Source organism: Ctenopharyngodon idella, chromosome 9 (assembly GCF_019924925.1).
Source record: "Ctenopharyngodon idella isolate HZGC_01 chromosome 9, HZGC01, whole genome shotgun sequence".
NCBI classification, from domain to species: domain Eukaryota; kingdom Metazoa; phylum Chordata; class Actinopteri; order Cypriniformes; family Xenocyprididae; genus Ctenopharyngodon; species Ctenopharyngodon idella.
Window position 1 is genome coordinate 19,417,218 of NC_067228.1, and position 26,490 is coordinate 19,443,707.

The window sequence follows — 26,490 nt, forward strand, 5'->3', positions numbered from 1 at the left end:
GATATTATTACAATTTAAAGCTGTAGTCTGTAACTTTTTATGGTTAAAAATTATCCAAAATCAATTTTTGAGCAAGTACATAAACAGACAGCGTTCAAAAACAAAGTATAACAATAATAATAATTTGCATGGTTTGATGTGATCCGAGATAAGCGATCATTAGATGTAATCACCATTGGCAGCACAATTTATTGTAATGCTTTTTTCTCAGTTGGTCAGAACAAAAGTGGCAGACATGTTACTTACTTGTTCAGATGACATTTTCCAGTGAAAATTCTTATTTTGGTCATACTTCCAAGACTACAATTTGTAATTCTGAAGTACAGTATCCACACCAATGTAGTGACCAACAGCAAACATTAGATTCATCCGCGCTGAGAAGCCGAGCCGATGCACAACCCATGTAAAAATGATAATTCCGCAAATAACTGCAATTGCAGGTTTCAAACAGAGATGGCGACAAAGAGGCAAAACCTACAGCCTGCAGTTAACAAAATAACAGTTTTCTATTTTAATATATTTTAACATGTATTTTATTCCTGTGATGGCAAAGCCAAATTTTCAGCATCATTACTTAAATTTTCAGCATCATTACAGTGTTCAGTGTCACATGATCCTTCAGAAATAATTCTAATATGAAGATTTGTTTTTATTTCTTATTATTATCAATGATGCATTTTTATCAGCGGTTCAGAGCGCCAAAGTCACGTGATTTCAGCAGTTTGGCGGTTTGACACGCGATCCGATTAATGATTCGACACAAAAGATTCATAACGCTCCGAAGCTTAATGAAGCAGTGTTTTAAAATCGGCCATCACTATATAAGTCGTTATTTTGTTTTTTTGGCACATCAAAAATATTTTCATCGCTTTATAATATTAATATTAAACCACTGTACTCACATGAACTGATTTAAATATGTTTTTAGTACATTAATGGATCTTGAGAGAGGAAATGTCATTGCTGGCTATGGAGGCCTCACTGAGCCATCGGATTTCAACAAAAATATCTTAATTTGTGTTCCGAAGATTAACGAAGGTCTTACGGGTGTGGAATGTGAGTAATAAATGACATTATTTTCATTTTTGGCTGAACTAACCCTTTAAGCCTTGTCTGTGAAACTTTTATGGTGCTTTTAAAATATTTTTTTTTGGCCACTGCACTGTATAGTTTCTATGTATTCTTTTGTATTCTACAGAAAGTGTATAAATAATGACAGAATGCTCTTTTAGGTCAACTGTTTGTTTAAAATGCTTAAAGAGTCATGATTCACTCACCCACTGAACCTCTCCTGTGTTTTCCACCTTTGGCAGCATGAGAGCTGTGGGCAGCACGTCCGCCTGTAAAATAACCGCCATGTCTGCTTCGGCCAGGCCACTAGACACAGAGTTCAACCGTACGCACTTCTCCGTACGCCCCAGATCCAGATTGGCCAGCATCTTTGGGATGGTTTTCCGAGCTTCCTCCTGTCAAAAAAGGAAAAAAGAAATCTCTTGTGCCATTGTGTCAAAAGTACTTCACCGCAGCAGATAATACAGAATGGAATTTCCCAATGCAGGCTGGACCACAAAATGAAAGGGAATGTTTATGCTCAGCTAGGTCAGTATTCAGTGATGTAATAAACACATAATATGATTGTAAATAAACACTGAATGGTTATGTTACACAATTCAGACTCTCTATTTGACTAAGAACTCAGGCTTGTGGGTATCAAACGTGCAAAAAGTGAGTGAAAGTAGGTTAGGCAGGATTTATTGTTTTCTTTTGTGCTACTGGACAATGATTTGTGTTTACCTGATAAACAGGAGGAAATATCTCACGTATGGAAAGCTACAAGCAATAAAAATGCAACATGGAAACATATCTGTTTGAACTGGCCATTGGTGCACTTGTAAAAAGATAAAGATGCATCAGTTTGGACGAGCGGATGTTATGCGAATTTATGGGGAAGTGGCGGTTGGCGCCTGCGATTACGCTGCGGCGAAAGATCTAGTGAGAGGGATCAACCTCCCTACAGCTGATCCACCAAAGGCCATAAAGTGAAAAGCCTTGCACACAAGTCTTCCACACAAACACCACAGACACATGACCAAAGGAAGTGGAGGGAGGAAGAATCAAAGTTAAAGCCAAGTTCCAGGGCCTAACTGTGACACAGCAACACACGCCAGGAGATTCAAACCAGATGCAGCTCAAGAGACTGAATGTAGCTGGGAGGGGAAAGGGCCAAAAGATGAAGTTTCCATTGGTCTGAACACAGCACTCCATCCAAAGGGAAATGTGGTCTCAGTTAAACAGGAGGAGGAAACAGTAGCTCAGGAGTTGTCAGGTTAGATCAGAGGAAGGATGAGAAACGCTAAGAGAAGAGGGGGGTTTAGCTCAGGGGTTAATTCAACTTGAATGAGGAACTCTTTGGGCTAGGTCATCTTCACACCGTACACACAATAAGCCACAACTAGTGTCACCTCTACCCAAAAACTGTTGAACTTTGACATTTATATGATAATTAATAAAATGAATTAATTAAATGAATAATGATAATAAAATGAATAATTAAATAAATATTATATTAGTATAATAATAATTAAAAAATAATAATAACAACAGTTATTAGTATTAGTATTTTTTAAATAAATATTAATAAAAATGAATAACCTTACAAGGTATGTTAATTTTTTTAGTCTAATAATCATCCAGGTATTATTGCGTCAAAAAGCAATTTGGTTTTGCATATCAAAAATAACCATTATACGTATTGGTTATAAAAAGGCAAAGATAGACAATCTCTCTAGTCTAGATCTGTAACTTGCTTTTTAGTTGAGTCTGGACCGTAAAACCCTGCCTTTTGAACTGGTAATCACAACCGGTCTGGATTCAGACAGCCTTAGACTAGAGCTAAAATAACAATGTTGTCAACCATTTTTATTAGAAAAAATAATATGTATACAAGCCCAAAGCTCTGAAGTCTTCTATATGACATCTTGCAGATATACTAGAAAAACAGATTAAAACCAAAACACAGTCTAGACACTCACATGTCTAAACTAACATTGTAGTCCTCAGTTTACAGTTTATGGTGAGAGTTGTTGAACTGCAAACTGAACACAAAAGGTTCCTCAACAGAAAGCCATGTGTATGCTTAAAGCCTATAATATATTTGAAGATCACAGTGGTAATATTAGTAGGGCCGACGGATTTATGAAGCTATAACTCAGCATTTGTAAAGCTGTTCCATGGTGGATCCAGTTTGAGTCCTCCAGTATAATCCAAGACTGATCCAGTGTCTTAGACACTGTCGAACCACTCTTCTTTGTATGTCTGGTATCACGTTCACTCTTGAACAAAAACATGAGGCTTTGAGTAACAAATCAACATCAAAAAGCACCTATATCAAGTCAAAAGACAGCTAGAAATGGACCAATCAGATTAAAATTACTGCTGAACTGCGTAATGCTATATGAAACCTTCATGTCACACGATTCTCTGCTTTTTATCACCATATTTTGCTTTGAACTGATATTCCAGACAGCAAAACATTTGAATTTCTATCAGTAGGAAGGGCTTGCTACCTCATCTCCCCTCACAGTAAATTGACAGAAAGAACATTCTCGAGAAGATCCTGGGCTCCTGAGGGAACCCAGCCATTCCGAGCCGGAATAAAAGTACTTTGAAAGCTGAAATGTTTTACATTAATGGAGGCTGTCCAACTAGTTGCTTCAAAAGACCCTTCCCCAATCACCCAGCATCCCACAGAGTGACCAGGAGAATCGCAGGTTTGAGGAAACTTTGATTCGTTCCATCAAGCCCATCATTAAAGCTCAACACAGTATCATGACAGCACGTCCACAAAACACTCAAAACAAAGGACAGACTTTAAAGTTTGTAGACGCTGACTTCTCATTTAAAAAAAAGGCCAGATCTTTTACATTTGTAGAGAACTTGGACTCCAACTGTGAGATATGTCAAGAAATGGATCTGCGTTTGGATTATTCAGTGTTTAATCAAAGCGTCGGAAAAATGTGTGGTTTGTACGACATTTGAAATGTATAATGATTTTGTATACATTTGCATTATTAGAAATGAGAGCAAGAAATGTGAGAGGGAGGGACACAAAGAAACTAAATTTGATATGTTTCCATTTAACGTTTCTCACTCTATTATTTTTTCATCCCCGCTTCTCGCAACCAACCATGACACATACGATTTCAAAAACGATGTGTAATCTAAGCAAACAATGTCTCATGGACAGTGTCTGACAGGTGACGCACTGGGCATCTGGAGCTCTATTCCAGATGAATGACTAACAGATCCAGCATCTGATTCCGCATTTGTCTGGTTCCGCATGAGAGGGAAGCCTGTCCCTCTAGGCTCGCTGCTAGATTCTCTCAGAAAACCGCCACTTCTCCTCACACTGTGAGGCTGAAGAATGATCTGTTACTACTTCAGAGCGCTGTTCAGGCAGCTCACATTTTACTGACCGGCTCTGCCAATCAAAACAGAGGGCTGTAATTTGATAATGAGAGAGGTACAATATCTGCACTTTTCTTCAAAACTCAGCGTTTTGTGATACGCTGGGCTGCACTGGACTCCCAGTATCAAGATGATAGAGAGGTTGAGGGATTGGAGCGTTCAGATGGGACTTCAGGCCACTTTCAACATCTGCCGTTCACAGTTAACTAGACGCTTAATGTTCATGGGCGCTATTTACATCTGCTCTAGAAGTACTTGAAATGTCTGTCATCATAACCTGACATTAAGCAACACAATCTACACATTTGATAGCTGTGCCAGTGAAAATTTCAACCTAAACAAATAATGCTTAATGTGCCAACAATATAGCCTTGTGATACAGGCTGCATGTGAGAATCTTTTTGGTTTTGAAGTGCTGAAGGAAAAACATCTAAGCTTGTGTTGAGAGTGGGAACAGAAGATATTTGTGTCTCTGGGGAAATGACAGAGCTCAGTTTTTCTCAGGGTTTTGTACTGTATCAAAGTTTCATAGGTAGCAACTCTGAGAGAATATCTTATACTATTCAAAGATAAACAGAAAACACGAAACAGAATTGCAAAGTAAAGATCTCTGTAACTTTTCAAAGCTGATTGCACTTTTTTTTTCTAGTTGTGATGCAATCATAACTGTAGTCCAAGATATGACACTTTACATAAATATAGGGCCTGAAACTCTTGACAACGATTTGTTTTCTTTTTGTCAACATCATGAGGTCAAACTAAATATTATGAGTGGTTTTATTTTCCTTTTACTCAACATGAATATTATATTATATTGAAATTTTCACTACCCTGTTACCAAAGTTTTGCTTATAATTTAAGAATAGATTAAAGCAATATGCATTAAATAAACAGCACAATTAAACATATTAAATTGATAAATGAACAACAACAATAAAAAAAAAAAAAATAATAAAAAAAATCACATATATCAAAGAAAATATATTTGACATGGTGGAAGGTTGAGCTTGACAAAGGCAGTCAACAATACAATTTTATGTACAAAGTAAGAAAATGATTTAATTTACTTTAATTTTAGCAAAAAAAGTTACAATTTTTATAACCCTGTGACAGCAGGGCTGTGCCTGAAAACTTTGAAGACCAATTCATTTTGATTTAATTAAAGTTTATCTAAGATTTCGAATACTTTTGAATTGAATTGAATTGAAATTTATTTGACAAGATTTTATAAAAATTGTACAAAATAACAAGTATCCCATACATTTCACAAAACTGTCGAGGACAAAAACACAATAAAGCCACTGGCTTATTTGCATTGCGGCCCTTGATGTTAATATAAAGAGTAGAGGCTATATATAGAAGTGACAGAGCAACAGTATCTCCTAATCAAAAAAAAAAAAAAAAAAAAATTACAATTTAAACAAATACAATCACTATTGACAATAAACACACCACAAAGCTCCCAAAATCTTTTACTCCCTTTATTGATGCTGGTAATTTATTCCATTCAATAGCACTAGTATATAAAAAAGTATTTTTCCCTACCAAACTTTTAAATTTGCATGGACAAATATTAAAATTCCTACCCCTAGTACCATAGGAATGCTGTTGTCTCACCACGAAAAAATTATTTTCTAAATAGCTTGGAACCACATTATTAACAATTTTATGGGTCACACCCAATTTTTTAAAAAAACACCCTTTATTCCCCACAGTCAATAAACCTCCAAAAAAACTCCTTAAATATTTCGCTATGCAAATGTGTTCGAGAAAGAACTTTTAAAATTATTTTAACTAATTTATTTTGAGCCTTTTGCAATTTATCTTTCATACCTTGAGAACAACTACTATACCAAAAGGAGGTAGCATAATCAAAATGGGGTTGAATCAAGGCTCCTGCCAACAATTTTAAGGACTGAACATCCAATAAATCAGCTTGCCTAGCTAAAAACCTAATTTTACCACATATTTTTGTAAATACCTTTCTAGCCATAAAATCACCCGTTAATTTATTATCTATTAAACAACCCAAATATTTTACTACATTTTTAAAATATTTGGGTTGAGAATCTAACACAACACGAAAAAACCATAATAGTAATAGAGGGAAATGTATAATCTGGATTTTTTTTTTTTTTTAACATTAACCCATCTCTATCTGGCAATACTCTGTAGATTCCAGACATGAAGGTGTTTCTTACCCAGTTTCTTCTTGCAATGACCTGCTGGAAGGACCAGGGAGCAGATTATTTGCTAGACACTTATAAAAGCAAAGGTCATATTTTTATAAAGTGGCATTACATGGTGTACCTGGGGCACATGGAGTGTTGGCAGTAACTGACTTTTTCTGGCCATTAGAGTAGTTCACACCCGCTGCCAGAGCCAGAGCTTTATAACAAAGTCACCTTTCCATGTCAATAGTGCCATGTGAAGCAAAGAAGAACTTAAATAATAATAATAATAATAATAAAAACATGAAATAGGAAAAAACAAAGAGTAATAGTCCCTCAAAGTAGAGCATGTGAGCAAGTCCGGTGAATTATGTAATGCGATTATTTTGCTAAATCATGCTTAAAATCTGGAACATTTTGACGTTTATCAATTAAGATTTATACAACATAGAATTGATCCAACACAAACCATGAGATATATAATAATAATAATAATAATAATAATAATACAAAAAAGGCACGATGAGTTATGCAAGCATGGCTGGGAGCATCAGAGAAACTGTAACACTGAGTAATTAAAGACTTTTTTAGATTATTTTAGTCAAAATGGCTGAATGGTCACTTTTGACAAATAGGTGGCGCTGATACCAAATTGATGTTGTAGGGTCAGTGAGAGGAGACAATGACAAGATTGGTGTCAATATGCCAAAGCGTTGCAGAGTTACAGCATCAGAATCAGCTTGGCACCATGCCATCAAATTTGTTGATGCTTTATTTGAAAAGGTTTGGTCTATCACAAAACTTTTAATAACGTTTTGCCAGCATAGACTGAAGATGATGATTTGGTGAAAATTGGACCAACAGTGTTGGAAGAGGTTTTCAAAGCAATTTTCATAACTACTTGCTAATGCATTCATAAATACAGCATTGTATGACAAAATTTAAAATGGCCGATGCCCAAAATGGCCGACATGGGAAAATTGGGTATCATTTGACTCTGTATGCTGGTTTTCAAAGAATTAAAAGTGGCAGACAGCAATTTTAATTAAATATTGCATAATTGGTATCATTGTTTTCAGTTTGACTCAAGGAATCTAACAACACTAGTTCATTAAAATAGATGAAGGAGAAGAAGAAGAAGAAGAAGAAAGAAGAAAGAAGCACTTTTGGTGCTTGGCCCCTAATAATAAATAATAAAATTAAATTGCTGATTTGGCATGAACATGTTATTTGCATTACAAGATAAAAATCTGTTAAAATATGTATATTTATTAGATAACATGCTAAATAAAAGACATTAAAAGTTTAAAAGACTGTATAATAGATCCTACAAAAATCAAGTTGACATTCTTTTTCAATTGTAATGTTGTTTAATATCAAATTCCTCATGGAGCTTATCACTAATCACGTGTTGTTATTCTGATCAGAGCACATTTATCCATTCATCATAAATAAGGCCATTACAAATCAAACAGTCTTAAACACCTCTCATAAACGTTCATCATACTTTCTGACAGAGAAATCCCCCGAGCTCAAGCAGGCTAGATATCACTAACACACAGAAAACACTTCACACACATCTTACGACCTATCTCAGTTACACGCATCAGGCATAGCATATACGTGTCTGGTTGCATATAATGCAATAGCTATGTCTGGCATGCATTCTCTTCCCTGGTGACAGTGTGAGGACAGATCTTCATATGTTGTAGCTGCAAAATATGAGTGATACAATGAGATATTATGGCTTATGTTGGACTACTCTGGTTCCTTCCGCAGGATTCACAGCAGACAGATGTGTGTCATTTGTCTTGACACTTCATGAACATGAAATGAAATAGTTTATTCTCCATAGCTCATTTCTCATTTGCGCTTGTGCATATTCACTCCATCTCAAGACATGGCAATGCCATCAAACTGCATTGGTTCTGTTCCTCACACTAATCTTAGGTATGTTTTGCATAATATTTTTATGGTGCCTGTTCTACCTTTTTGGAATTTGACAGCCCTTGGTCAATTTTCAATGTATGTCAAAACACAGCTTTAATATTACTCAAAAAATAAATAAATCTCCTTTTCAGTCACACAGAACAAAGTTAGTCATACAGAAGTTTAAAACAACATGAGAGTGAGTAAAATATGAGAAAATTCTCCTTTTTTGGTGAATCACCTCCTTAAAGTGAACTAGAAAAAACACTAGGCCTCAGATTTCACACACCAAATCTTACAAAAACATGTACAGATGTCCAATCTATCGTGTCAAAATATTGAATTTACATAAAAAAGCAAAGATGATGTCAGTACCGTGATGTTGGAAGAAATCTTTCAATCTCTTCCTCAATCATCATCTTTCTCATTCAGTTCCAAGCAATCAGGACCACCCTACTTCACTGACCCCTCAATAAACTTTAACCTAGTATGACTATGCAGCACACATAGCTCCTGTGATGAAGGTATGACACACACACACACACTTGCCACAGGGTTGACTGGCAGGCAGTTTCTGGCAGCACACAGGCTATTAGAGTTCACTAATGCTGGGGATCTATTTTCTGGGTAAACGCCTCAGATCGCTGTTTGCTTCTCTTGGCAGCAGAGCACCCTGTGTTCCTCCGCTGCACTGTTTGATGAGAACCCTCTCTTCTTAAAGGAATAGTTCATCCAAAAATAAGCATTCTGTAATCATTTACTCACCCTAATATCATTCCAAAGTTGTATGATGTTCTTTCTTCTGTGGAACACAAAAAGAGAAGTTTAACAGAATGTACAAGCTATGCTTTTTCATACAAGAAAAGTGCATGGGGACCATGACTGGACCGGAGATCCAAAAATAAAAAAAGAGCACCATATCAGACAGAAATTTGTGTTGCAATTTGGTAAAAAAAATCTTCCTTTGGCTTTCAAATCTCATTTGTGATATTCATATTCATTTGTAGCACACTGATGACACGGATTGATTACATGTCTGCCTTTTCCATTTCTGTATTCTTTTGCTTTATTCTTTGTTGTCTGGTGCTTTTTGTCATTTTTGGAGCTTGGCAGGCCCTGGTCGGCATTTACTTTCACTGTATGGAAAAAGCAGAGTGAACATTTTGCTAAATGTCTCCTTTTGTGCTCCAAGAAAGAAAGTCATACAGGTTTGGAGGCAACAAGATGGCTCCGAAGACAACGCTAAGCAACGCTAATAACAACGCTAAAATGAGAGGTGCAAATGAAAAACGCTTCAAAAACTTGTGGACCACTCCTACCCTGCGGAAACGAACAAGCCAAAAAGTATAAGTGGTAAAGAGCATCTTTCAAAAAAACTTGATTTTGGTGAGTCGTTTCCACCTCTCGGTCTCTCCTCTTGAGCACTGATAAATAGCCCAGCGTAAAGGAAATCTATAGTTGATCTCTCGTTAAATGAACTTCAAGAGAACATCATCACAGCCCTCAACATGAGAGCAGACTCCCTTGAAGAAATGATCAAAAAAAAAAAAAAATAAGTCATACAAGTTTGACATGAGGAAGAGTAAATGATAACATTATTGACCTCTCTCGTTAAGACAGTCTTTGTTTCCTACTCAGACATCAACAGCCGCCAATTATCACTACAGCTTTCTACAGCAACCTCCCAGCTCAAATGAAGAGGGCTAAATCTTATTATTTAGCAGTATTTGTAATGTGGACTTCACTAACGCTCACTAAAACTACACATCACTACACTATTGCAATGCGTTGTGGCATTCCCTCTTTGAACTGACCCACTGAGAGTGTGGCAGAAGAAATCTAAGACGACTTCAAAATACCAGCGTTGCATTTTAAGCTTCTATATCAGATAACAGTTTGTTGCATAGATTATGGTAAATTGGAAATGTTGACAGGAAGCCAAAGTATTACACTTTCAAATGAGCTCAAACTGAAATCCAAGACTACAATAGTGTATTATTGAGCCAGTCCTGACAAACAGATGATGTATACTGTACTTGTGAATGTATATGAAAGCAAAAGATATCAGAAACGTTCTCACACAGGGCGCCACTGCTATGGAGCTATACTGCAAGACATTTCAGTCATCGCTGACAAATGAACTACAGATTGCATATGTTAAAAATATAAGCAATGTGAGACTTTTCTTTTCACCAAATCATTTCATCTACTGCCACCACCAGGGCTGACAAAGAAAAGACCAAATAGCACAACATAAACAGACACATGACAGTCTGCTGTGACAGTCAAAACATTTGAGCTCTTGGCATCACAGACATGCAGTCAGTAACTTTGTTTTCTTGCATTCTTCTGGGCTTGATTTACACTAAAATTTAAAAGTTTGGGGTCTGTACAATTTTTCAAAAGTCTCTTCTGCTCACCAATGCTGCATTTATTTGATCAAAAATACAGTAATACTGTGATATTACGATTTAAATGAACTGTTTTCTATTTTAATGTATTTTAAAATGTAATTTAGCCCTGTGATGTCAAAGCTGAATTTTCAGCAGCCAATACTCCAGTCTTTAGCGTCACATGATCCTTCAGAAATCATTCTAATAAGGATATTTAGCGCTCAAGAAAATATTTTTCTTATTATTAACGTTGAAAATAGTTATGTTGCTTAATATTTTTGCGGAAACAGTGATATTTTTGGTTCAGGATTCTTTGATGAATAGAAAGTTAAAAAGAACAGCATTTATTTGAAATAGAAAATGTTTGTAACATTAAAAATGCCTTTACTGTCACTTTAGATCAAAATGTGTCCTTGCTGAATAAAAGTACAATTTTTTTCAACAACAACAACAACAACAACAAAAACGTACTAACCCCAAACCATTGAATGGTAGGTTATTTGTTTTTGAGTTAAATGAAATCAAATAAAATTATAAAGATATATTTGGTTATACATTTAAAATGTTATTTTAAAATTGCATTGCCCCCTGAAATAGCTTCAAATTGGTAATTTACTTTTTTATAGCAGCTTGTAATGTAGCTAGCTATTTTTCAAATGTAGCTTGACTATCATTTAAATATCTGATACCAAGCTACTTATTATTTAAGCAGGTTCCCCAACACTGATCTGGATTTTCAAAAACGTCAAAATCACAACCGAAAAGAGGCAAACACATCTCCATCAGACTGAGCCGAAGCAGCAAACCTGTTGCTTAACAAGAGGTTTTGCACTTGCTCTGCTGACTAAAGAAAGAGTGCAGAGAAGGGATGAGAAAGTAAGAGCAAGGGAGGGAAAATCAGAGGGAGAGAAAGGTAAAAAAAAAAAAAAAAAAAGAGCAGGGATAACTGTCATGATTCCAAGCATCAGCCGCCGCCACCCGCAGGTGAGTGCATCAGATAATACAAGGGCCGATGCCAGTGACACTGCACCTCGGAAAAGCAACAAGGACACACACACACACAAACATACAGACAGCCATCACAGCTCGAGTGTGCCCGTAAGCAGGGGGATTTATTCTCTACATACGGTGCCGGGTGGTTTGAGGGAGCTCGGAGCTGATCACAGAGGATCCGAAAACAACATCCGTCCACTTTCACACTTCAGTGGAAGAGGTGGCCCCTCCCGGCAGGGCTGCGTAGTCTTGCCATCTGGAGAATAAATCGAGTGTGAAGTACAGTATAGTTTGGGACCAAGCTCCGTGGCGGCAGCTCAGCAGTCAGTTCATTAGTTCCAAACTTCCAGGGATTGGAGCTGGGAGGGGGGCAGTGCGGAGCGAAGCTGCCACAGAGAGAAAGGGGAGGCGGGCAGGGAAGGAAAGGGGGAAAAGGAGCCGTTGAGTGGAATGCCCCAAACTGAGCGGCAGTCTATAGGGCATCTCTGCCACAAAACACACAAATAAACAAACTCGCCCCCGGAGCGAAAAAAAGACAGGTGTAGCCATCAGCCCCTGCTGGAGGGAGAAAAGGACAACTTCCTACTCCTCCTTATCAGTAAGGAGAGATATATTTACATACTAAGTGTGTGCTAGTGTGCAGGGGTGTAGCCATCATTTCAGAAGTGAGAGGGACAGAAAAGTCAAGTGTAATACATTTTTTTCTGACCTTAGTCTAATTGACAAGTTTTATTTTTTCTTATCTCTTGCTTTTAACTGGCTAAGAAATCAAAATCACTGCAGAACAATAACCAATAATTTGAGTTCTATAATAATAATATATCCTATATTTTCCTAATGACAACGGTATGATTGGTTTATGTACTACATACACTTGTGAATTAAGCCATCATGGATTTTATACAATGTAAAAAATGTAATAGCATGTTTTTAAAGCCACTTTATGGAAGACATTCATATTGTTATGAAAATACCCCGAGATGGGGCGAGTGGGTTGGTAAGCACAACGATAATGCTTGTGGCACACAGACAAAATCAACTTGAATAATAATAAATAATAATAAAAATAATCAACTTGAAAGAAACAAACAAACATTTTCCAGCACTTTCAGCGTGGGAAATCATGCTCATCTATCAATGTACAGTACAAAACAGACATGCCATGTGTTGTGATTCTACGACAGCTCAAAAGTGTTTTTATAAAATGACAGCAACAACAATATGATTAAATGACTCCAAAATCTAGTGAGTGGCCTCGCAGCCTACTAAGGAACCCCATAAGGGTCTAATTCAAAATGCTCTACATAGGAAGCAACTCTTTGGCACGCAAGTGCTCTGCATTGAAGAATCAAATGACAATTGATTCCAGTAGAGTTTGAGGTTAGCATGTTGCTAAGCTAACAGCACAATATTCTAAACAGCATAAAATACATAATACACACAAATATTGGGTAAAATTCATCTAAAAAGATGTTTAGTATTGAATGAAAAACCATTTTACGTTGGAACAGAACATGTATTCAATAAATTGTTAATTTAAGTACGAAACTTCAAAATCAAAATAAACAATTCTTCCACAGGGACAATTTAACCAAAAATTAGTCATACAAGTTTGGAATGACATGGGGGTGAATAAATAATGATAGAATTCTTATTTTTGGGTGAACCATCCATTTAATAATGTTTACTGTCCTACCTGTAGGTTCTCAGCATATTAATATAGAATCAAAATGGTTGGAGCTGTGGCATAGTGGTTAATGCATATGCTCTGACACATTAAAGCGATTGTCCTTATACGGGGAAGACTTTCAAGCTGATATTACCCTTTTCCATCTCTCTACCCATTATTTTCTACTCTCTCTTCAATCCTCTCTTCAATAAAATGTAACAAAAGCTCTAAATATTAAACATTTGGAAGCAAAGCAAAGATGCAATCAATGCTCAGCTATACAAAACTGAAAAATTTTGAATGACACAATCTGAGTGTATATGAACACTGCACGTGTATGTGTGTGACTCTATCCTTTTCTGTCCATACAAGAGTAACTGAGCTGTGGGAGGAGTGTCATTTAGTGGCATGGAAAATAAAACATCTATCTATAGGTATATACAAACCCCCATGGATTTTCAATTGCCAGGATGGGGAAAACAGCTGAGAGTGTGGGAAGTGAAAGAGCGGGTGCAGAGGAGCGAAGTGTGTTTTATTATTGAGTTAATAACTCATTTTTACATTACGCAGTTGTGTGGTAGCAAATAAATAATGGATCACAGCTTTCCTCGTTCCACGCCAGGCTCTTTAAAGCTAACATATGGTCTTTAAAATTGACTGCATCTTGTAGGAAGGATTGTAAGTGCTTGTAGCCTTGACAGATTTATACCATCAAAAAGCCGAGAGGCAATGGGATTATTTTTCAGGCTCGTCCCAAAGTACATTGTTATTTTCCAGAGTGAGTTATTAGCATTTTTATCTGGGAGACTACAGAGAGCGTTAATTCTATCAGTCCTGACAGGAACATGAGCCAGCAAAAAGAAACTCGCTCAGCTCAGAGAGGGGACCCGAGACCCTTCTCTAATGCCATTTTCTCCCCTCTCAGATCACCTAGCATTAATATTCCTCAACAAAATAATCCTATCCAGGCAGAACTCCACAGAAGAGCTGTATTTTGGCTCAGCAATCTTATCTTTTTATACTTGTCGTATTAAAACAACGTTAATGATGATATATGTCATTATGCTAAGGGTCTTACACGTTAACAATGCCGTAATGTTTTTATCCTTTGAGTACGTTTTTGACACTTAAAGGCCGTCAAAGATGTATTAGGCTGTAACTAAGACTCTGAAACAACACAATAGTCTTGAAAGCATTAAGCTAGTCTTATTTGTCTAGCTTTAGTGGATACTTTCTTGAAACCTTTTCCCCCACTTGACTGTGATAAAAGAAATTAGTGGGTGTTGGAAAACATTGGGATCCATCACCTTTTTTCAGAGGTCACCGTTTAGGCTGTCTGTCAAACTTTTTCCCCACTCAAGCAGGAATAGCCTCTGGCCATATCAATCATCTTTATTAACATGACTTAAAAACCTTTGTTAGCTGACTCTTTTCCACCGGTTCTCCTTTTAGCTCCTGCTCCAATCACAATTTCATGGAGAGGTAAACAGGGCCAATTGGCTGGCTGTGTGGGCGGGTCGAGAATGCTTTTAACCTGCAGCATCTGCTGAAGTCCTGCTGTTTGCTCAGTGTGAAGTGGGCACCTTGTTTCAAGTGAATGTGATAGGGGGGCATTTTTGCCTTTATTGGCACATAATGGGACGGAAATGTGCTTGTTTTAAGCATTGCGCTTAGGTAGCTTTCTTTGGAGTGATTAAGGATCAGCACCTGGCTAAAAGAGAGCTTTAAATGATGAGGATTTTGTGATTATGTCCTACAGAGTCAGGTGCTGGATGAAGAATGAGAGGTTAGGGCGGTTGGTACCTTCTTGTTAAGGGCGACTCCATCTTCACAGTCAAGAACAGCGCAGTCCACGTCCAGTGAAGTTAGTTTTTGCAGTTTTCTCTCGTCGTTGCCGGGAACGTATAGCACGGCGCGGCGTGGTATGTACTTCAGAGAGGTGCCAGGGGTGTGGTGGGAACGCTGGCTAGACTGACACCGGGGAACCGCAGACAAAAGTAGACGACTTATCCCCCTGAGAAAATGCAAGCATTTTATAATGGATATTTCAATATGGGTTTTTCTGTCTCGTCTATTAATTTACATTAAAATGCACTTCATACATATAAAGACTTTAATACACCTTGTCTATGATGATGAGCATGTTTTTAATTTCAGTGTGGGCATGAAGATATACTGATATAACTGTTTAACAGTATCATTAAAAGAATGAAATTCTTGAAAAGAAAACCTTTAGCAGTTTGGTATAATCAATTATTGTTATTTCTTACATAACATAACTTGACTGCTTAATATCTAAAAACTGTCCACGACCTCAGAGTCATGTGGCTCAACCAACATTTAGGAAAAAGTTAGTTCCGTTTGTAAAATCATGTGGTGCTATTGCACAAAAACAATTATATTTATAAATAATTAGCTGTTTAAAAAAAAAAAATACATATTACCTTAATATTTGTAAAAAAAAAAAAAAAAAAAAAAATATATATATATATATATATAAATAATTATTAGTGTAGAGCTGCATGTATTCAAGTTATAAGAGAAATAGGTTATTACTTTTTACTTGATGGTTACATCACTTGACATTTTTAGAGTCATTACATTTAACCCTTTTTAAAAAAAAAAAAAAAAAAAAACATATGAAACCAACATTTAAATTAGATTAAAATACTATGACTTGTGTAAAGTTTTCTTTTTTTAAAGATCTGTTGTAGCCTTCCATTTGTTTGCTGATCTCTCTTTATGCATGCACATATGTAACAAACCTCTGGCTAATCTCAAGTACTTAGCCTGAACTTCAATTTCCCTTCCAAATCTTTACAAACTGAAGAAACAAGGTTTGTTTTCCTTTCAGTCCTCTAATGGATAAGCACTGCTGACCTGAGGCTGTTATCTCCGACAACATCAGAGCAAACGCTTCTTCTCTAATGCTAATTCACAAAGGCTTAGCAAGCACAGCTGAATAAATCTATTTAGAGCCAAGCCAGTATGATGTGAAAGAGACTTGGGAGAGATTACATACCCCAACACAACAAAGTTAAGACAAGACCACAAATCTGTCTAGTAAATGACGTCTTGAAGCTGTCAGATGCAGATTCCCCTGCGTCAGGGCTAATAGAGGTGTGCGTTTATGGCTTAATTTCCTCCTAACACATTTTATCACACACTAATAACCACTGTTATGCCTCAGACACGTTTTAATTGTTTTTTCGGTATGTCAGGGTGTTCAAACAATTAGCGTTAATAAATGCACCAAATAATTGGTATCACATACAACTAATTACAGCCGGGAACAGTCTTCGCCCGATGGTTCCTTGCGATTGCACATGAAGGGACCGTATTAGTTGACTGTATTCCTTTCCGGCTTGACAAAAAGAAGGGGGTAGCAAAGTGCTTTAAGGGGGGAGTGAAGGGGTGAAGTATTCTCTTTTGGTCTTTGTTGTCAAAAGAAGCTAAAGTCACTTCAATAGCCACTTAATCCAATCCTTCACGCTTACAATTGCCCTCAAGAACCAAGCGAGCATATTCTTGACTGAGATGATGCAGCTATGCCAGGCAATTAAAAGCAATTCAGGTAGTTATGGCTGCAAGCACTTTGCAGGCCTAAGTACACAGAGTCCTGGTAGGGATTCTCAACTCTATAGTGTTCGGATTTGGTCAGTGGCAGTGGCTCAACAAGGGGAAGGAGGAGGAGGAGATATGCAAAACCACTCTCAATGCAGAAGAGAGAGAGGGGAGGAACTTACTATTACTCAAGACCCCCAAACCTTACAGTGCCCGGATTGGCGATAAAGAATACAAACAGAGAAATTGGATGAAACAATCGCAGAGGTGGTAGAGGGCATTATGCATGTACATGTGTAGGGGGTTGGCGAAGAAATGGGTAGAGCAAAAGGGGGAGGGAGGATCCAAATTAAATCTTCTATATTCAATGCGTACTGCTGCAGGGTGAAAATGTTAAAAAGCCATTTTAAGTGGGCACTTGAAAAAGAAATAAATTATCTTGTAAGTAGGAGGCTTACAAAATGATGGCACTCGTAATTAAAGAATAGATTTCATAAAGGTGCAGAAAAAAAAACATTAAAAAAGCTCCATGGGGGAAGAGAGGGGTTTCCTTGATGGATCTTTATCAGAGAGACAGAGAGAGAGAGAGAGAGAGAGAGAGAGCGCAGATCGCTTGACGGAGGTACAAGTGGTCTAATAGAGAAACGCCATTCAGTGCTACTCTCCCTCTATGCCTTTTTTAAACACAGTAGGGGTTTCACTTTGCTGCAACCTAGCTGCCACGGGGAAAAGCGAGGAGTTCGCTTTGTTTAGTTGTTACTCTCTCTTTTATGTTTGAAGGAGATAGAGGAGGGAAAGACAAGTCGGTAAATTCAGGAAAGGTTTTTTGGTGTTCTCCGAGGGTGGCGTTTTGAAAACCAAGTGGCTGGCCTCTCACGCGAGAGAGCGTGATGATGTGTTTGCAGCAGGGGAGGATGCTGGCTGTGTGTGTGTGTGCTGTAGACACGCACACGTCCACGTCATATTAATACATGCATAATCATCAGGCTTCTAATAAAAGATTTCATACGAGTTGCATGACAATACACACAGGGATGATCATGACAGAATAAGAGAGTATTGTGTATCTCACACTCTCATTCCACTTACAGTATATACATACATTAAATAAATCTACGTTACAGGGAAAGTGCACTCCAAAAATGTATGACTTACTTTCTTCTGTGAAACAAAGGAAGAAGTCTGAAAAAATGTGGTATTTTTTGTCCTTACAATGAATTTGTTTTATCCATACAATGAAATTAAACGGCATCTAATGTTGTTTGGGACCTTGTGTTCTGTTTCGCATAATAAAAATTTTTGTTTTGAAAAAAAAATTAACTTCTATAGATTTCTATAGCATTTTTTTGCTTGGTAATCTGTGTTTTAATATATATATATATATATATATATATTATGTTGGAATGAAATAAAAAGAAAAAGTTATTGGTCCTATCTTAATTTCTTCAAATACTTTATTACGATAAAAAAATGGAATTAAATGGGTTTAATACAAAGTGGATAATAGAAAAAGAAAACTATTTAAATTAGTTAGGTCAGTGGCTCAAAGTCCACTTAGCACATTTCAAATCCATTTTATTTTTATTCAGAACAAAGTATTATATTTCATTCTGACTTGGGAATTTAATTCTCAGGTGGAGGAACTGATTGACAAAGGAGAAAAAAAAAAAGCTTGCATTTACTGAATGGGGTTTTTATTCACACAGACACTCAGAATCATGTCACAAAAAATGTCACCTTGTTACAGACAAATTTCAAATGTCTGTAACAAATGTTTTCACACGGTTTATAATATGCTGTACTGATGCTATACAATAGCAATGCTGAAACACTGCAGAGGTAATTAGTATTAGCTTATGCATTAGCTTGCAATGTTGGCTTACTTAGCCATGAAAGTCATAAAACTTTGTGGCATACCACTCTCACATTATAAACCAACCGGAATCCTGTTTAACAATGGCTAATGAGATTTTTATACCAACTTTCAACATAGTAATTCATTCACAAAAGTCACTTCAGGAAAATGAGCTTATCTCCCAGTGATTTATTTGATTACATGATTTGCCCACTTCTCATTTAAATCCATGCTTAGCTAAGAAAACCCTGAAATTAATATACGTAATAGTAACTCAAGTGGCCAATATTAAGTGTACAATAATTCACATAAAAAGCAACACAGACCATGGGCAATAAAAACAAGAAGCAATAAATGTTATTACGGCACTACGGCAGCTCTGGAACCATTTGGAGAGAGCTGGCCTTCCCGACCAGATCCATACAGTGCTTCCGAGATATGCAATCTGGACCGTTTTATTGTTACATCTGTCCAGCATTTTCCCCTGTCATTAAACTATGATATATGTTTTATAAGTTCAGCAATCCCTGATTGCAACATTTCTGCAGTCCTCACTTTTCTGGACTTGAAAGGCTATGATAACAGGGTGGTTAGCTTAGCAGTTAGTGGATTTACTGGTGAGAGTTCTGAGGTTTTCTGCTCTTTGCTGCTTTTATATGCTTCTAGACATCCTGGTCCTCATTAAATGTAAGTCTGGCTTCCCTATATAAGAGGACCACGAGAAAATACAGAAATCTCTGGTGGTTTCGTTGGACACTAATTCTGTTTAGCTATAGATCTATTACTGTCCTAACAAACTGCACTGTTGTGTCGGAAAAACAAATGTCTGAACATTAACATTTCTCAGATGTTCTTATTTAATCTCAGATGTTCTTTTTCCTCCTCTAACCTTGAGTTTTAGACCCTAAGTAGGAGGTCTGAGAATGTATGGGGTCGTATACCATCACTTTCAAAATGCCAACTTACCAGGAGACATGATGTGAAGATTTACTGCACAACTTTAACGTAGACATAAGTAGCTATTATATTTCTCCTAATGATACTGTAAGCTAGCCAGACAAACTAAGAATGCACTCATTTAACCGCCCACTGCGTTGGCTCTGGCTAAAAACATGTTGGTGACATTTTAAATAATAAGTACACCAGTCCTATGATGCAACTTGCATCTTTTTATGATAAAACAAAAAGACCAGCATTTCATCTTAACTTGCACTGACAAAACAACCAATAGGCCAATTCTTCTTCAAAACCCCACTTTAAAGAGGCTGTGAAATCAAATGGTGGCAACAAAAATAAAATAGCCTTTTAGACAACACTGTAAAAACATAATAGTCATTTCCAGAAAAAATAAACAACGATTTTCTCTTCTGTTTTGTCTGTCTGCTACAGCAAAGAATTTCAGCCTTTGAACTCCTATGTTTCATGTATTCATAAACATCCCTGGACACGGAACCATGGATAAATATGTTGTCCAATTTACCCCCCCCCCCCCCTTCCCCATCTCATATAAGCACCGACAACAGCAGCTCTTTCAATATGCAGATTTCACAATTATTTCCAGCGTCTGGCAGCAACAGCAGTAGCTGTGTCTAAAATGCACAAAATTAAAGATTTGTGTTTCTACTCTGCGATAATCAGCATCTTTTTAATATGCAAACTATTTCCAGGATCTGTCGTGTTTGGGCTTTTAAATTAAATTTAAGAATGGGTGGGAGGGAGTGGATGAAACAGAAGGTTAAAAAAAAATAACAAAAACAAATCAATGTTGTGATGCATAAACATGAAATAAGTTCGGAAGACGGTGGAGAAATAAATGGTCAAGGAGTCATCAATATTTATCCCATTTCCAGGCCTTGTCTTGCCCTCCCGCCTCCTCCTGGCACCAGGCTAAAACAATCCCAATAAAAGCTGCTTCCAGCATGAGATCGGCCTTGTTTTCCAGTTGGACGACACAAGGTGCCAGTGCTAAAATATGTGGCCAAATTAACTGTGGGGCATTGATGATAGTCAGGGAGGAAAAGTGTAACTTCTCTCTTTCGCCCCCTTACCTCCCTCCTTCTCTCTCATTCCTCTATGGGCTGACAGATGCATCTGATCCTCTCGTAACAGGATCAGCTGGTGGCTGGTGACCCTGGCAACAGTATCCCAGAAGTTGCATGTTCTCGCACTTCCATCGTTCCCCTTGCCGCTGCCTCATTAGAGTGGATTTTACGCCCTAATCTGTACAATGAGGGTGAAGTCATAGCAGTTATGTGCACTGGCCTACGCGTCTACCTGTAATCCATGTGGAAAAGGGTTGCTTGCTCTCTCTCTTTCGCAGTGCTGCACACACACAATGGCTGACAAACCGCAAACTCTAAGCTCTAATTCTTCTCCACACAAAGGCTCAGACTACAGACAGCTCAGCTGTCAAGCATCAGAGTTTTTTTGTTTTGTTTCATGGACCAAAGACTCACGACTGCCTGCCTTCAGCACGAGGAACGTCTATATCCAATTCATCACACCAAAGAAAAATAATAACAACGACTTGTTGTCGAAAGTTACTCAGTCATAAAAGAACTTCTACAGATCTGTGCAATAATAATAACTGCCATAAAACCTGAAGTTTCAACCTACACCAATGCGAGAAACCGAGAAATCCGTTCGATTCTCTTCCGCAGCAGGATCGACACTGAAAATTTTCCCATTAATTTTTCTTTAGAAATAATTGAGAAGGGTCCATCAAAAGGAGGGAGCAAGCAATGGGTGTGGGGAGGGCAACGGGGTTAGCTTTTAACTTAGCATTTTTATTGACTCCGGGAAAACAAAATAAGGGATCCTACTAAGAGTGTGCACTCAGCAATAGCCATTCAGGCCTTTGGAGCTCCATTGTAGCACTTTGAAGGGTTTGAAAGGAAACCCCACTGGTGAAAATCCAGTGGAACATCTCCACAACAGAGCACAACTGTTCCCTTCGGCTTGAATGGGAGGGACATAAAAGGGGAGATGGACTTCTGAGGTACAGCCAGAAACAAAGGCAACAAAAGTGCTGATCATGAGGGAAAGACACAACTCGTTGCGGCAGAGGGGCATGGAGAAAAGGAGCCTTAGACAATGGCACTCACGGCCAAGTGACACACTGAAGAACCGAAAAATCTACACAAGAAGTGCTTCTCTTCCCACTTCACAAAAAACCCACAAGGAACTTCTGGATGGCCAAGGGGCCAGAGTGTCCCAGAGGGGAAGAGGACGAGTGAGAGAATCAACGGCAGACTGACAGCAAAGTATAGCCAGAGAAGTGAAGAAAACAGCAACAGTTGGAGAAACTGACAAGAGACGATGCAAAAAAAGAAGGGGAGCTTGTTTTGTTTAGGGAAAGATGGTAATATACAGGAAGAAAGAGACAGAATAAGAGAGAGGAAGTCGCCCCTGTCGCTTTAGGCACTTTAAAAGGTGAGGCTCAATCTCTGATGCATTCCCACAGTGCGAGCTCTGCCACAGCACCACTATTCCTTACGCTCCGCTCTGTTCTTTTTCAGGACTTTTGAAGTGCCTCTTTGTGCATCAACACAATTAGCTTTTAACCCCCAGAGAAACATTCATCCCCACCCACTCGCCCATTCAACATGTGGATGACGCTTAAAGAGGCGATCGCCTTCATCTTGTCCTGATAAAAAGGCCATCGTGACTACAGACATAAATAAATAAGTCCTATAATTATCATGCCCTCCACTAACATTTCCCCAGTTTATTCCTGACACTTTGTTGGAACAGAAAAGATTCTTTTACCAGAACCAGCATGCGTTGTCCATTTTAATGGGTGGCAGGGCTTCATTTACAGTTAAATCGTGTCACCTCCAAGACTGAGAGCATCTGAGCACAAGCAGGCAAGGAGGAGAGGGGGGAGTGATTTGTTTGACATGTTTTTATAAAACCTCTCCAAACGATGACCGCCTCCTCTTCGCACCGGGTCATTTGCATGCTCCGAAGCACAGCCCCAGTATGAAAGATTAATGCTGATATGCATACAGAAAGAACACATTTTGAGATATGCATAACGTGGTTTGAACTGTTCTGCGCGTGCCTGTCCTTAGAACTTATAATATGCAAATAAAACCATACTATTTGAAACTTATTATTAAAAGAACTTCATTTTAAAGGGATAGTTCACCTAAAAATTGTGGCATAGTTTATTCTAATTCATAGTTTATAGTCATTTTATACCTGTATGACTTTCTTTTTCTGTAGACTACCACCCTAATAGTAAACCTTGCCTTAGCAAGCATCAGTAAATAGAAAATTAATTGTACTGTCATTTATGCTTACAGCAAAATCACAGAGTGTAAAAATCAAAATAAGATCTACTGTTTTCTCCTGCTGATGCTGACAGACAGCATCCCAGCTTGCACATTTCCAGGCAAAAGGTCCTGGCGATCAAGGCGTGCACTGCCCCATACAATCAAGAGGAGCCCACTTTTAACCCATGACTCTGTCTTTCCCTTTCACTTTAGCTGATTAATGGATCAACGCTGTAATTGATTAGTGGCAAGGTGTGAATTTAACCAGAGTTCAGCAGCAATAATGGTCTCCCGACAATAGCAGCCGACGTAAAATGTAAAATGATAGCCTGCAGCCTGATGGCCATCAAAGGAGAGCAGCCCACATAAAGAGGCCGGCTATTCTCTGGAGCGCTGAATTTCTTTGGGCTCTTTTCTCTTGGTAATGCTGTCAGTTTAACTGACAGGAACCATTATGGACGGTGCTTGTCAGCTCACCTTCATAAAACAAGCTGTAAAACAGCAAATAACAGGCTTATATGGCTTCATTATCTGAGGCACTCTAAATCACAGTGGAGGCGCTGGGTTCTCGTGCGTGTGGGTGCGTGTACCATCCCTTCAGTTCAACCCTCATCTGAGAGGGCAGACAGGGCGTTTTCAGAGAGTAAAAAGAGGGAGAGAGAGAAGTTGAGTGGGCCAGCCTCTAAGCGCTAATAAACCTCATCCTTTTCATTAGCCACAACGATGAGAGAAGCCCCACACCATGTTCACCAATCATTATCCAACACGTTATTAATTAGACCACATCCACACTCCTATAGCTCCAAACCGGTGTGATCAGGGGCACCCAATGTTAAGATAAAATGTCCTCACAGTGGGACACAACTGAAGTGGAGAGGAAAAGAACAAGGAAGGAGAGATCGAGGGACAAAGAGAGAGAAAAAACAGTGTTAATAAAAGTACTGCTCCTGTGCTCCAGTGAAATTATTTAAGAGGTAACGCGACAGAACGGGGTGGTCGAGGCACAGATGGAGACTGCATCTGGGAATAGAAACCTTTTGCCACTGCAACACGCTTGACGAGCAATTGGTTTTATTTATTTCATGCAAATAGATCCGGGCCTTTCACCAACCTGACAGCGGGGGCTGTGAGGTGTCGGCCTGTTTGAGGCACTGAGCGTTTCTGACTGCTCGCTGAGGTGCTGCGGGGAAAGATTGCTGCGATAGGTGGAGGCAGGGCTGTTGCGATATCACATTTTCACTACATGATTCGGATTAACAGTATTATCGCAATATCTATAGAATTTTAAAAAAAAAAAAAAAAAATGGCATCAGTCAAATTCATGTTTTCTTCAAATTTCGGTTTTCTCTTTTTTGGCCAATGAATCACACTCAAAATAGGAATGTATGGAGGCAGAGCGAAAGATTGTAACAATTATCGTCAATATCGGTATACTTGACCGATAATAATCGGTAAATATAATAATCAGTAGATGCTCCAAGGTGAAGGTTCACTAAAACATATAAACACATATTTGAACACTTCTGTTCTGAGTGTTTCTTAGCCAGAGGTTCCTGAAAATCTCTTGAGAAATTTAGCCAGCGTAAACTAATTTAGGATGGTATTGAAATTATGTTTTGGATAATTACATTGGTCTGGTGTTTAGCAAGTTTCTTCAGTAGTACAGCTTTGATTGATTGATTTATTAATTGATTGAATCATTCCCATTTTGATTAATTCCTTCTTTCAACCCTAATCAAGAAGATATATTAAAACAAAGACTGTGAAAACAAAATGATTAGTATCAGAACGAAATGAGAAAATAATTGAAGGGGGCGAGCCGAATATAAGTAATTCTACATTTCACTGACAGTCTGCCTTTGCCTGAGACAAAACAAATGTGGTAATTGTTTGGCAAACAGTGTGATTTGAGCGGTGTGGTTGGGATTGTTCTAGATGCAGCAGTGAGTGGAGGACAGAGAAAGAGAGAGGAGGAACAAGAGATCAGTGTGACTGTCTCTTTAAGCACAGGGAGGGATAGAGCGAGACTGTCACAGGTTGAGAGGGCTGACTGATTAGCGTTTGTTTTAAACAGCAGTGCTAAGATTGACGAGTTGCCACCAGAAGCTCTGCGTCCCTGACACTCTCACACCCACACACTCAATGAACTACAAAAGACATTAGATGTCATAAATGACTTAGATGACAAATTACTATGAAAAGGGACATTTTTATACTTTCTTCAGAAAATGTGAGTGCAAGGCTCACCGCTATGATGCAAGGGCACTGTTGATGGTTGCCAGGGAGTTTCTAAATGGTTGCTAGAGTGGGTTACTAGAGTGCTAAGGTGATAAAGATTGCTAGATAATCATTTCCTGAACCAGGATGATCCCACCTTGTCAGTCTCTATGATTCTCGGGCTCTAGATATAACTTGGACCCCTCCTTCAATGGAAGTCAATAGGATTATTTTCGCAAGTGACTCACAGACATTTTGGCAACCAAAAATATTCAGCCAAATTAAAAAAAATAGGGCCAAAATCATTGACCAAATCATTTAATAAGCGCTTCACAGATGATGTGTTATAACCGTGTTAGTGTCTATTTCATGTACACAATGTGGATAAGCAACTTCACCATGACCGAAAATGATGCTAGAATAGCAACATGTAAAATTTGTTCAGCTGAAATATTGCGAGGCGGCTCATTGCTGAAGAACTTTACTATTAATTTATCACCTGAGAACACTCTGAAAATCATAAAGAGTTAAATTACCCAAATTTAATTACAAAGGTTTTAGTTTTCGAAAATGTTCAATGTTGCTCTTTTGGTAAAAAGTACATAAATAATTTTGGTGGTGCATGACTCATTTTTGCCCATTTTATTGTTTACTAGAAGTCCAACAGCTTAAAAAAAAAGTAATATCTCACCTCATCTCAATAAGCCACATTGTTTGAAGTATCATTCATGTCTGTAGCACAAAAAGCTGCAAGAAGAGTTACATTCCAAAGTTTAACACTTAATTATGTATTTACTAATCCTACATTACCAGTATGCAGGTGTGTGCATTTAAGCATGCAACCCTGCACCCACACACTTTTGCATGCACCCACGCAAGCGTGTAAACATATCTAACCTATATGCCTGTCAAAGGAAGCAGACACACACACAGACTCACACACACTCACTCAGCC

General features: G+C 38.0%; 1 protein-coding gene across 4 annotated transcripts in view; it reads right to left on the reverse strand.

Annotated features, from left to right (window-relative positions):
- The window catches only part of clybl (citrate lyase beta like), a 62,048-nt gene that overhangs the window by 13,518 nt on the left and 22,040 nt on the right, over positions 1-26,490 (reverse strand). For 2 of the 4 annotated variants that reach the window (XM_051904726.1, XM_051904727.1), the window contains exons 2-4: positions 15,426-15,636; positions 9,333-9,369; positions 1,278-1,466 (exon numbers count right to left, since the gene is read on the reverse strand). In XM_051904726.1, the coding sequence (XP_051760686.1) occupies positions 1,278-1,466; positions 9,333-9,369; positions 15,426-15,448 (249 nt within the window). In that variant the 5' untranslated portion in view covers positions 15,449-15,636. Of the gene's footprint in view, positions 1-1,277; positions 1,467-9,332; positions 9,370-15,425; positions 15,637-26,226; positions 26,289-26,490 lie in introns of those variants that run through there. The other 2 variants (XM_051904725.1, XM_051904724.1) reach the window with 2 other exon arrangements.